The 13,266-nt window shown below is 31.8% G+C and overlaps 2 protein-coding genes across 2 annotated transcripts; both read right to left on the minus strand.

Moving 5' to 3' along the window:
- Positions 1–380: 380 nt before the first annotated feature.
- LOC130801886 (peroxidase 57-like) lies at positions 381–2,015 on the minus strand. The gene is made up of 4 exons (XM_057665823.1): positions 1,777–2,015; positions 1,484–1,663; positions 1,211–1,376; positions 381–1,089 (listed from the first exon to the last, which is right to left on the minus strand). Exons 1-4 carry the CDS (start codon positions 2,002–2,004, stop codon positions 680–682), a joined length of 984 nt encoding a protein of 327 aa, XP_057521806.1. The 5' UTR covers positions 2,005–2,015; the 3' UTR covers positions 381–679.
- A 6,289-nt stretch (positions 2,016–8,304) lies between these two features.
- LOC130801884 (peroxidase 44-like) lies at positions 8,305–11,786 on the minus strand. The gene is made up of 4 exons (XM_057665821.1): positions 11,525–11,786; positions 10,127–10,306; positions 9,608–9,773; positions 8,305–8,911 (listed from the first exon to the last, which is right to left on the minus strand). Exons 1-4 carry the CDS (start codon positions 11,756–11,758, stop codon positions 8,502–8,504), a joined length of 990 nt encoding a protein of 329 aa, XP_057521804.1. The 5' UTR covers positions 11,759–11,786; the 3' UTR covers positions 8,305–8,501.
- Between the last annotated feature and the right edge of the window lie 1,480 nt (positions 11,787–13,266).

A 13,266-nucleotide genomic window follows, 5' to 3' on the forward strand; every position in this document is an offset into this window, starting at 1 on the left:
AACAAACGTCATTTTCCTCTTCATAATTGGTTCAGATGTTCCAGAAGTTTTGATGAATAGATTACGGGTTTATCAATCTATGCCATGAGTCTGATGCGATACTTGGTTTAGTGGTTAGAGCCACACGATTATTCCGTGGCATTTGATGAAATTAAAAGAATTCTCGAGTTTGAAGTATTATTTCATGTATATTTCAGCGATACTTGGTAACAAACACACCTCGTGCAAATAAGTTTGATTGATTTTCAAGATGTTTGTCTGTTGTATCTACTGAATCTACGATCAAGTGGAGTGCTCGATGTGCTCAGCGGCCAGGGGTAAATGATTATGGTGTTAACCGGACACATTTTGTAGGATCGCGTTATATGTGTCAACATGACATAACGCAAACACGGACACAGGATCTACATCAGACCTGGTCATAAAAAAGGTAACCCAAAAATATGAACAAAAAGCAGCTCCATGTATATCTATTGTGTTCCTTCATTTGTGTTTTACACAAGAGGAACTTGCATCAACTGTTATGTCTACAATACACTATTGAAGGAATCAACTCTTATGTCAACAATCCCTTCATGATATGATGACAAACTGTCCATCCATAAACTTAAATTTTTGAGAGATTTAAAAGAAAAACACATTTATCAACTAACAGTAAAAACTCGACAAAAAAGCGAAGCTAGTTTATACGACGACAATTGGTCCTGATTTGGCCTTGTGAACCGGTAAGGACTCCAACCCTACCAAGCTTAACCATTGCATCACTAAATTGGAAGGCAAAGTCCCCAGTCAAGGACAATCTGTTGACAGTTGTAGCAGTAAGTGTGTCTTGTTCAATCCTTTGATCAATTTGGAGTACACCTTTGTGTAGCTTAATTGCATTGTAGAAACCTTTGTCCACCTTAAATTCACTTCCGACTGTTTGGTCTGCGAAAACGAAGTTTGTCGATCCAGTGCTTGGGCATTTTGATCTTAGGAACGTGAGAGTGGTTGTATTCATGGTTGGGTCTGGTTTCCCGGTGTTCTGGAAATTGTAAAGCCGGTCTAGGAAGAAGTTACAGTGAATTACTCCAACAGTGTGACCACCACCTGCGTATCAGTGTGTTAAAGTGATCAATTAGAAAAATGAACTAATTATATAGGCTTGTCTTATAGTGAAATGGTCTCATCTAAGATGAGTTGATAAAAGAGATGAAACAAGATTGATTACCTAGGAGGAGCACAAAATCAGTAGCATTCAAGCCTTTGGAAGCGAATAAAGAAACCGCATCAGAAACTGGGATACTTGGCCCTGGAAGGCTATTTGAAGCTTCAGTAGCACTTGAAATGGTACCATCCCTTCTTCCTGTTTCCACACTAAACCACTTTCCTCCAGCCTGTTTTGATTTCATATATATTCATATTATATCCGTTTTGAAATACTTGTAATTTGTTGTGAATGTCACTATCAGATAAACATTACAGAAGACAAAGTATATCATACCAGGTTAATTGCAACTCGAGTAGCCATGACAATGATATCAGCACAAGACACGGTTCCTGGACATATTTCCTCCAGTTTTGACTTACAAGCATCAATAAGTTCATAACCTCTAACACTTGCATTTGCTCCTGCTTTTTTCTCTGAGCTGCTTCCGTCTAATAAGATTGACGCATCACATCCCTGTCGTCATAATGATAATATATACTCGTTAGCTATCTGGGATAAAAGTATGCAATGATTTCATTTACATTTCTTAGAGGTATATGCTAAAACATTAAAGTAGCAATCCGTACCCTGACGAAACAATCATGAAACTGCATTCGAAGAAGAGCGGCTACAACTGTTTTATCTTTAAAGAAAGCTGCTCGGACAATGTCGTACACAACTTGCTCCGCGTTTATTGTCCCACATTTTCCAGCGTAAAACCCAGTTTTCAACTGACCATAAGACTGACCAAAGAATGACATAAATAGCATAAATATACAAAAAACTGAATAAAAACCAATGCTAGTTTTGGCCATTTTTGGGGGGGTTTTTGTTTTTTTAAAAAAATAATATTTGCTAATTTCGAATGGAAAAAAGGATAAAAAGAAAACGTAGCTAAAAATATTCTAAACTCTTTTTCTTGATATGTCGAACCAGAAAATTGGAGACTGGTATTTATAAGGATGCTATTAATTTGTAGCGTCCATATATATATATATATATGGATAATGCATAAATGAGTCTAAATGCAACGTGTATTGATATGGAAATTTTTAAGAAAAAACAAGTTGACATAGTTAATTATTTTTTAGTCAACCAAATGATAATTGGAAATAATTCTGTAATTTAATTTTATAAATCAGTTGACATTCCTTGTCATAAACAACAAAGAAACATTTTTTTGTCCCCTATCAATGACTTGTACAATTATTTATATTTCTATTATAGAGATCCTTACTTGATTAATAGGATATTGCTACTATTGTTCTAAGGGGATTTTAGTTTAATTTAGAGTAGTTTGTTAGTTGTAGGTGTTTTTTGGGTGAGAAGTATGTTATTTACTTTTTTTTATATAAGAAGTATTTTTACGGGAATTATTTAAGTGTGCATATTTTTTTTTGTCTTTTCTTTAAAGAAGGTATGAGTTTGATTTGTTTGTTATCTTTTTTTTCGGATTTCAACATGTACAGAATGTTGGATTGATGAGTATGACTATTATATAGTATATTGAAGGATGTTTATTGTTATAGTTGTTAGGTTCTTTGGCGCAATTAGACATGCATCCTACTTCATATGTTTGACTTTTTTAGTGTCATGCACCAAAACAGCAAAAAACAAGATTCTTGGACAGGGGTGGTGTAACGCTTGAAAATTGAATTATTAGAGAATGTTTATTAAAAGTGCATGTCATATGATGATTAAAAAGGCTATTAGTCATTATTATACCTAGTGTATCCTGCTTATAGGGATTATGAGCAGAAATCCATACCCATAAAGGAAGATGCGGTTAAAGAGTCTTCAAACTCAAAAATTGATCCTCCAAAGAAGCTCTTCCTAAAGAGCATCTTATCGTTAGTTGTAATTAAAGCCTCGATCATTGTCAAATTGGACAAAATTAGATTCAAAAATGCACCATAGGGGGATTAGAGTCGACTTATGCATGCATTATAGATATAGATAATTTGGCGAGTAAATGTGCCTTTATTTATTGCATGTTTTTTGAGTAGAAATGTTTGTGTCTCGTTTCAAATGTGCTAATTCATGCAAGAGTTAAGGAAATTGATGCATCATAGCTAGAGACAAACCTATATATGTTGCTCGTTTTGTATGTGGTACTTCATGCACGAGTTAGGGAATTAGTGCATCATAAAGACAAGATATATGTTTTGTATATGCTACTTCATACATGAGTTAGAGAATAAGTGCATCATAGACAAGATATATAGAGTGTGACCAATTACTTGGTGTTTTACCCTACTTTTATATATTGTGCTTTTTTTGTACAAATGGTTGTCTCTTTTCGTATGCGCTACCTCATGCATGAGTTAGGGATGAAATGATACTTTTAATGTGGAGAAAGACTTGTTGATTGAAACTTTATGCAAATTATTTTGTGATGATAATTAATGTGAATGTAATGTTCCTAGTCAAATGTAATATTATCTTGCAAATTTACTAATTACTCTTTGTTCATCTTGCAAGGTTTACTATCAATATCTATAAATTTTAAGGCCATAGAAACACGTGTGATTGATCATTTTGTGCATGCCCCGTTTGTAAGGGTTATTTTCAAATTTTTTGAAAGACTTGAGTAAAATGCTAAACGTAAACCAAATATTGTTTTTTGGATTATAGGGTAGATTGATGGAATTGAAAGGGTTAGGTGAAAATCAAATCTAAGGTCTTTTTTGAAAAATGATACTTGCTCTCAAGACACTATTTAATTCTCTAAACACCAAGTGTTTTTTTGGATTACAAAATAGACCGATGTTAACCTTTCTTGAAAAGTGGTGCAAGGTCTCCAACTAAAACAAGGCTGATTCTTTAAACACCAAATATTAAGACCACAAAAATGTTGATTTTTAAAGTTGACTCCAGCTATTGACTCTGCAGTGATTCACAATATTAGACTTTAATGACTTGAAAGTAAATAAAGACGCATCATCCAATCAATTAGATATGACATTCTAATTCCATAGATTATAATTTGTTAAAGCAAGTACCAAAACTTTTAACAATGATATTGAATTTGAACGTATAATTGAACATGCCTTATCATGTATTTTGAAGAAGGATGGTGAGGATGTGTTGAGCTGCGATGGTTTAAGAATGATCAATGAGGTGATTGATATGAGGCATATGAGGCTTCACTAAGGGTGTGAAATCATGCCTTGAAGAAGGCAAGCAATGAGAAGAAGGTTGCTCGAACAAGACAATAAAGAAATGAAGTCAGAAGCTGACAGCAAGGGTTTGCTCGTTTGAGCAAGACATCTTCTTGTCCGAGTAGAAAGTACAGTAGCAAGCAGTGTGTTCAGGTAAGGGCCGCTCGAACGAGCAAGCTATAGGCTCAAATGAACGACATGCAAACAGTCTAATGATCAGTTTTCTTAATGTGTTTTTTGGGTATTGATGGGGATTTATTTTTGATCTTATTGTCTTGTATTATTATATATGTTATTGTATATTGATGGTGAGTTAACCTCTATATAAGGGCACATCATTCATAAAAATCAATCACCACCACAACACAATTGAAAAAGGGCTAATTCATATGTAAAGAAGTTAGAATGTGTATACTAAAAGAGTATTCTTTCTTTGAGTTAGTAGTTGTGATCTTGAGAGATTGTTGTTCTCAAGACAGGAAAGGTGATTTATATTGTATTGTTGAATCCAATTATAAATAAAACCATTGTTGAGAGGGAGGTATTTAAAATACCTCATAAAACATTGTGTCCTTTTAGGCCAAACTTACAAAAAGGGTGTGGAATAGGCAAATTAAATGTGCCTATGCACTCTTTAAGAGCTAATCATATATGCATCATTGGCCGAAAATCAAGAAGGTTAGTTGTTTAGATTTGTAATCAACCTTGTTATTTTAATACAAAAAAATGTGCACTAATTATTATTACAACAAAATAATAAGTACACCCTTCGTCTTATTGAACTTGTAATATTTTTTCATTTTGGTTCATTCTATTTAATTTGCATGATTTTTATTTTGGATAGTGGTCCATCAATCTTCTAATCTCATTCATACGTCTTAAATATTTTAATTTCATCAACATAATATTTTTTCTCTTTATTAATTATCATTTTCTTAAAAAAACTTAATTTCTCTTTGATACAAATCAAAAAGAATAGAGAGAGTATAAGAATGCGAAATATTTCTTGAACTTGATCTTCATCAACTTCACGTAAACTTTCTATAAAAAAAAATAACACACTTTGTTACCGGACATAAACTTGATTTGAAATGTGAGCGCTTTACTTTCTTTAAGTATTGATTCTCCTCACAATGGTAGTTAGTTAGGTGTATGAAAACAAAAAGTACACTAAGAGATACAATCATTCACATAACATCTCACAATACAATGAATGTTGGAAAATGGATTTGGATTCAGAAACATCAATAAGAAAAAAAAAAAAAAAAAAAAAAAAAAAAGAAAAAAGAAAAATCTAGGTTTTAATGTGAAAGATTGAAAAAAATAAGATAAAAAAACAATTTAATTCCAAATATAAGATTCGGGAAAACTTATGTCCCAAAATAAGCTTCCGTACGTCCAAGCCTAGCCTCGGGTAAGTCGCTGTTAGTAACAGCGAATTAAGGGAAAAAAAAAATAAAAACTTGAAAGTCGCTGTTAGTAACAGCGACTTTCAAGTTTTTATATATATTTTTTTTAAATTTAAAAACTAAACTAGCCGTTGTTAATTAGAAAAATAGCCGTTAGAATGTGAAAATAGCCGTTGTAATGTTGTTGTATAAATAGGTCCATCATTTCTCATGGATTATGTAATTGGATTTATGAGACTGAAAGAATTATGAGAAAGTTAACTAAGCCTTCTTAGTTACGGACGCTAGTTTAACTTAATGCATGAAGTATGTAATTGGATTTGGATTTGTTGAACTTGCTTGAAATTGTGTTGAATGTTGAATAGCAACATCCTTATTTGAATATGATTGTATGTTTGTTTTTGATTAAATTTATGCTGCATTGTTCGCGGATTGATTCATCGCCCAAAAGTCTAAGTAGTTAACATCAATTCACTCATAATAAACGTGTGATACTACGGTAAAAATATATACATGTACATATATGTTACAATTTACACACAAAAGACCAACAGTTACAAATGAGTATGTACAAATGTTCAATAATTACAAAACTATTGTAATGCTAATCCTCCTCCTGTACCCTGTCTAACCTGTACATCCCATAGCACACTGCTCCTATGACTCGCCTGCATCGTAAGGACACTAGGGTCCAGAGGGCCTGGAGCTGTTGGATCCATCTCTCCTGCAATTAAATAATAAGTAAGCCTTATGTAATCTATAAATAATTAAGAAGTACTGAAAATGTTTATTTGTTTGTTTCATAATCTTTACGTTTATATACTCAAATATAGATACTATTTACCTTGACATGCAAAATCTAGTGTTATGACCGTCAATACCACACCGTCGACAAGCGTTGCGTCTCCGCGATCCTTCGTCCATTTCGTTCGCGATCCTCCTGGACTTAGGTCTTCCTAATCCACGAATGTGATCTGGATCGTGTAACACCTCAACACCGGTGTATTGAGGCCATGCCCTCTTATCAATTAACGGCAAGAATATGCATTCATACGTGTTAACATAGCTCTGCGTCTTGTAGCAGGAGTCCACAAAACGCTCATAGGATAAGTGTCGTTTAATGCATACGGCAAGAACATGAGAACAAGGTAAGTGAAATATGAACGGTTTGTTAGTAACAGCGACTTTCAACTTTTTATATATATTTTTTTTTCCCCTAATTCGCTGTTACTAACAGCGACTTACCCGAGGCTAGGCTTGGACGTATGAAAGCTTATTTTGGGACATAAGTTTTCCCGAATCTTATATTTGGAATTAAATTGTTTATTTATCTTATTTTTTTCAATCTTTCTTTTAATGTTTGCAACATTTTTTTTCCAACCATTCTTGTGTGCAACGGGCCTTATGTATGAGACTATCATTACAGGCCCAACCCAATAAATTTTTTTAAATCACTCAAAATCAAATTTTAATTGCCCTTTCTAAAATGTAAAAAGCCAATTTAATATTTACCAATTTCAAGCAATAGCCTCACAGAAAGGCCCAACCTATAATTTATATTTAAAAAAATTTTTTATATAATTTTTTTTTTCAATTCAAATTTCAGACTTAAAAGGCTAAATTCAAGATAATGTTTGAATTAATCTTTTAAGCCTTGAATTTGGTTTTTTAAGTTTTGAAATTAGAATATTTTTTAAAAAAAATTATAATGCCTAACTTAAGAATTAAAATCAAATTGACTTAAGTCTTGAAATTGGTCTTTTGAGTCTTAGATTTTGCCTTCTAGGTATTGAATTTTATCTTTTAAGTTTTAAATTTGGTATAAAAATATTACTAGAAAATTTTTTTACAAAAAAATTGGATCATGGACTATTTGGCCCATTTATAGGTGGTTATATCCATGCAATCATTGCATACAAGTTTTTTTTTTCTCTAGATTACAAGGTAAATTGAGGGAATTGGAGGTGAGATTCGATCCAAGACCTTGCTTGAGAAAAGACGACACTTACTCCAAATGAGAAATGACCCGATTCTCCGCAAGAAACTTAACATTGAGATTGTGACATGTGAGAATACGAAAATTATGATTTTTGTCATCAATATAATTGATTATACATGCACTCTATTTATAGAGAATAGACAAATAAATTTGTTGCGTTTAGAATGCCTACATGTCTATTAGATAAAGCAACATGTAATTTGGCTAAAACAAGCATTGTTTGGCCATAACAAGCTTCATTTCACAACAAATAGACACAGGGATATAGGTTTGCTCGATCGAGCAATGTTCACAAAACTAAAATGGAGGATTCACAAAACTATGTGCTTGATCGAACGTATGTGCACAAAATCAAAATACAGGATTCATAAAGTTGTCTACACGATAGATACTAAACCAAAATGGACAATAATTAATAGTGAATAGAAGTATTTGTTAGTAAAAAAAAAATCACATATAAAAGTATATTGATTACAAAGATAAACCTTGATCAATAACAAAAAAAAAATACATAGAAGAATAAATTTATCTTCCACAATAGGAGCATGAACAAATATAGTGTTACTCCTGCTTAACTTGTGAAAATAAAGACAATAGAAAGAAATAAGTTGCAAAAATTGAAGAGAATTCCAAAGCGAAAAAAAGGGTGAGAAAATTAATCCATTTTATAGTTGGTGAGAATAGAACTCTTATAAAATCCTTAATTTTTAGGCTAATCCATGATTCCCGATGAAATGAATGAATTAGTTAAGACGGCGACAATTCTTCCTGATTTGACCTTTAGAGCCAGTAAGGACACCAACCCTACCAAGCCTAACCATAGCACCACCAAATTGGAAGGCAAAATCACCAGTCACTGACAATCTTCTAACTATACCAGATGTAGCTGGGTGAAGAGCTATTTGTTGATCAATTTGGAGTACACCTTTGCCTTGTGTGATTGCATTGTAATAACCCTTATCTACCTTAAATTCACTCCCTTTTGTTTGGTCTGCAAACACAAAGTTGTTTGATCCACTGCGTGGGCATCTCTTTCTAAAGGCTGATAGGGTTGTTGGGTTCATGGTCTTGTCGGGTTTCCCACTGTTTTGGAAATTGTAAAGCCGATCTAGGAAGAAGTTACAGTGTAGAACTCCTACTGTGTGACCACCACCTGTTCATATACATAATAATCATTAGCACTGCACGTATTAGAGACGAACCCCCCAAAATTCTCGAGTGTCTGAAGAACTTTTTGGCCGCCGCATCCTCCTATGTGGTTATAGGTTGTTGTCTTTTATTTCTGCCCATATCTTGATCATTGATCCTATGAGCAGGATATATATACTGGATATGATGTTGATTATGATGATGACATTACGAAAAAGATTTTAGGAGAACTTAGCCTTTTGGCCCGTTTGGTCATCGATACTAATGGCCATGCTTATTCTACTTTTATATCTCAATTTCATCACAAAATTCATTTCAATACATTACTATTTGAAAATATAGTATTAGATAATAATAGAATATTGTGAACAAAAACACCTTTTATGATTGAACATTTATTACCATAGGAATGACATGATGCATATCGTGAAAATTTATGCTATAATTTATTATCATTCCTACTATTAAGTGTTGATTATCAAACGGGCCGTTCAAGTTAAGATACTATCTTTGCGGGTCATATATATATATATATATACCACATTTTCACTGGTTGTTTAAAGACGGGTAAATAAATAAGAGTAAATATTTGAGTTATGATTTTTCTTTCATTATTAATAAAATAAATATTTGTAGATATATTGGTTAATATATATAGCATTATGCATTGTGAATCTCCCCTAGAATAAAAGGAAAGTACCTAATAGGAGAACAAAATCATCAGCGCTCAAGCCTCTTCTTCTGAATATATCAATAGCAACTGGAACTGGGATAGTGGGTCCAGGAAGATTTGCTTGTGCTTCTGATGCCCTTGAAATAAGGCCATCTCTTCTCCCAGTTTCAACGTTGTACCACCTTCCCTGAGCCTAAATTAAAAAATAATAATTTCAATATATATAAGTAATATATCTATTTTATTTTACATATATTATTATATTATATTATTAAATTATACTCTCTCTGTTTCTTTTTGTTTGTCTAGTTTAAGTTTTATGAAAGAGAGTTTTAAATTTGATTTTTGAAGTATATAATTAAAACAAAATATATTCATATGGAATCTTGTTAGATTCGTCTTGATGCAAAGAATTTTAATATATAATTTTTATAATTTTTTAGTATGCTTATCGACGCTCAAAATTTGTATTGAAATAAGTAAAAAAGTAAAGTGGACAAACAAAAAAGAACGGAGTAAATATATCTTGATTATGCATATATGTACCAGGAAAACTGCAACTCTAGTTGCTATGACGATGATATCAGCACAAGAGACAACTCCCGGACATTTTTTCTCCAAACTTGCCTTGCATGCATCTATAAGTTCATAGCCTCTAACACTAGCATTTGATCCATCAGTTTTTTCTGAGTTGCTTCCATCTAACAAAATGGATGCATCACATCCCTTTTCATACATCAAAATTAATGATGTTAGTATCAATTAATTAACTAGCACATGTTTGATACAGTATATAACATAATATTATAGGGTTTGAAATTTTGATTGAGTTAATTCTTAAACATTTAACATGGTATCAGTATGTAGGGCTGAATAAAGTTTGGTCTAAACCGATTAAACCGTAGTTTAAGTATTTGGTTTGGTCTACGGTCTATAAGACCTGGTCTGGTTTAATTTTTTTTGAATGTTATGGTTTCTGACATGGTCTTGATTTTTTATTTTTTAGACCAGATCAAACCGAAAACCGTTTTAAAGTAGAATATGAAATGAAATACTCCGTCCTAATATTGCTTGACAAACTTTTAATATATAATCTTACATTTATTATTCATAGAATCATAGTACATACACCTTGCATATATAGTTCGATCACCAAAGTGGAATTGAGACCCAAAACATAAATTTAAATCATTAAAACTCGAGTAAGATGCTTTCTAATGTTAAGTACAACTTAAAATTATTAAATATTAAGATATGTCAAAAAGAATAACTGTTAAATTCTAGTTAGGTTTTACATAATTTATATTTTTGTGTATTTCATTTGATATTTATCCACTAAAAGCTTATGTTTTGCATAATTCATGCTTTTGTCCATTATAATGGATTAAATTACATAATTTGTGTTAAACTTAATGTAATTATGATTTATAATATTTTAAATGATGATCATGACTTATGTAGATTTAATTGAAGGAGGGAAATATTTGCATGAACAAATACATTATCATACAAAAAAGATTTAAAACGCAAAAAAACCATAGATTAAATAGTGTGTTAAGTGGTCTGGTCTGAAAAAATTTCTGACTGGAATTTCTAGTTTTTAGTTAGACCAGACCAAACAAAACCATGTACACTCTTGGGTATCAGAGTCCAGCAGAAAGGTCACGGGTTGCAAAATTTTTGCTAATGGCAAGGTTTAATCTTGGGCACCTTGTATGAAAGATAATTACCTAACCAACTCAATGAAGTTCGATTTTTACTCTTGATTGCAATACACTTAGATTTTTAGTATTTTTAAAGTACTGTCACTTACCTATATAAACTACTTTTAGATTCGTCCCTGAATAAGACAAACATATATATATATAGTAGAGTTTAAATGTAGGAATGAGGATAAAATCATGTCGAACAATTATATAAGCTAAAGCTAAAAAAGAACATTACCCTAACAAAACAGTCATGAAATTGCATACGAAGAAGAGCGGCAACAATTGATCTATCTTTTTTGTAGGCTGCATTGACTACATCAAAGATATCTTTCTCCACATTGGTTTTCCTACATTTTCCAAGGTAAAACCCATTTTTCAACTGGGCATAAGACTGACCAACAAGAGTCATGCAAAGAAGTAAAATTGCTAGTGCAACCCTTGATGATGAGCTTGTTCTTGCACTACCCATTTTTAACAATTTAATTTTTTTTCTTTTTTGTTATATGATTTACTAGAAACATGGATTCATATATATATATATATATATATAGCCAGTTTAAGACTAAGTTAGGGCAATGGTTGGCCATAAGTTAGTAGTTGTAAGCACGAATGTAGCCAATCAACGTGCATTGCACTAAAATAAGAAGTTAGTTTATCTTTTTATAATTAACAACCCAATTGAGTTGACCACACAAATAAAATAAGACATCTCTTGAATTATTCTCTTTATCATTGACGAATTGTAGTTTTATTATTTTTATATTATCCTCTTGTCGTATATATTATTACACCTTCGCTTGTATCAGATCATTTTATTATGAGACGAGCTTATATAATTAATCGTTTTTTATTGATTACTTTAAAGTTGTATATAAGTGATACTTTGATAGACTAAATGTATATGAATCAGTCCAATATAAATAGTTTCACTATAACACTGTTTCATTTAAGAATTTATGAAATTGTTATCATATTTAATTATGGGTGAAGCTCTTCTTTCTCTGTTGAGATGCTCATTCTATTGATTTTTATTCCGGTCCCTTAATAATTTATAGTTATACAATCATATAATTTAGAAATAATTGTCAGGTTGTACCTGATAAATTTTTTTCCAAAAAGTAACTAATAAAATTTTTTTCCAAAAATTACCTAATTAAATTTTTTATTTTTTAAAGGGTATCAAGTAACATTTTCCTTCAGTTGTTCGTCAAATATAAGGGTTGACTGGTTAAAATCGAAAATTCTTCCTCATCGTCTTCAGTTTGTTTTCCAATTCAATTTCCTCACTCATCTTCTTCCTCTACTTTTTACTCAAAATCGAAAATTCTTCAACCTCAATTATTAGAGGGGATCTTGGTAAGAATCAAATCTTTGTTACAAGGGTGAAAGACTAACTCAAGATTTTTCAAGCTCAATTGTAAGAGGGAATTAATCTCAAAAGTACACTATTTTTATGTTTCAAAAAAATTTCAACAAGTAGAAGTGTAGACGAAAAGACGAAGAGTAGCCATTTTCATCCGCCGTTGATGGTGCTTGGAATTGTTCGTACAATAAGAAAGAGAAAATGGTTTAAGAGAAGAAAAAGGATTGTTAAGGCATTTGAAAGGTGGAATTTTGAGTAAGTAGTATTGATGAGGAGATGAAAAGCCATTTTCAAAATTTATTTGTTGTTGAATTTTTCTCTCTTTCAATCCAAACTCAGTAGATCTATGAATGAAAGAATCAAACCAATCAAAGCAGAAAGCTTTGATCTTTAGCAAGTGGATATTTCTCAATTTGATGAACCAAATGCATTAACAAATTAATTGAATCAATAACTTTTGATTTTGAGTAAAATGTTGAGGAAGAAGATGGGTGAAGAAATTGAATTGAAAAAAAATTAAAGATGAAGACGAATTTTTTATTTTGACCAGTCAACTTTTATAGTTGATGGTCAACCGAAGGAAAACGTTACTTGGTACTCTTTGAAAAAGAAAA

The sequence above is a fragment of the Amaranthus tricolor genome, chromosome 15 (genome assembly GCF_026212465.1).
Source record: "Amaranthus tricolor cultivar Red isolate AtriRed21 chromosome 15, ASM2621246v1, whole genome shotgun sequence".
NCBI classification, from domain to species: Eukaryota; Viridiplantae; Streptophyta; class Magnoliopsida; order Caryophyllales; family Amaranthaceae; genus Amaranthus; species Amaranthus tricolor.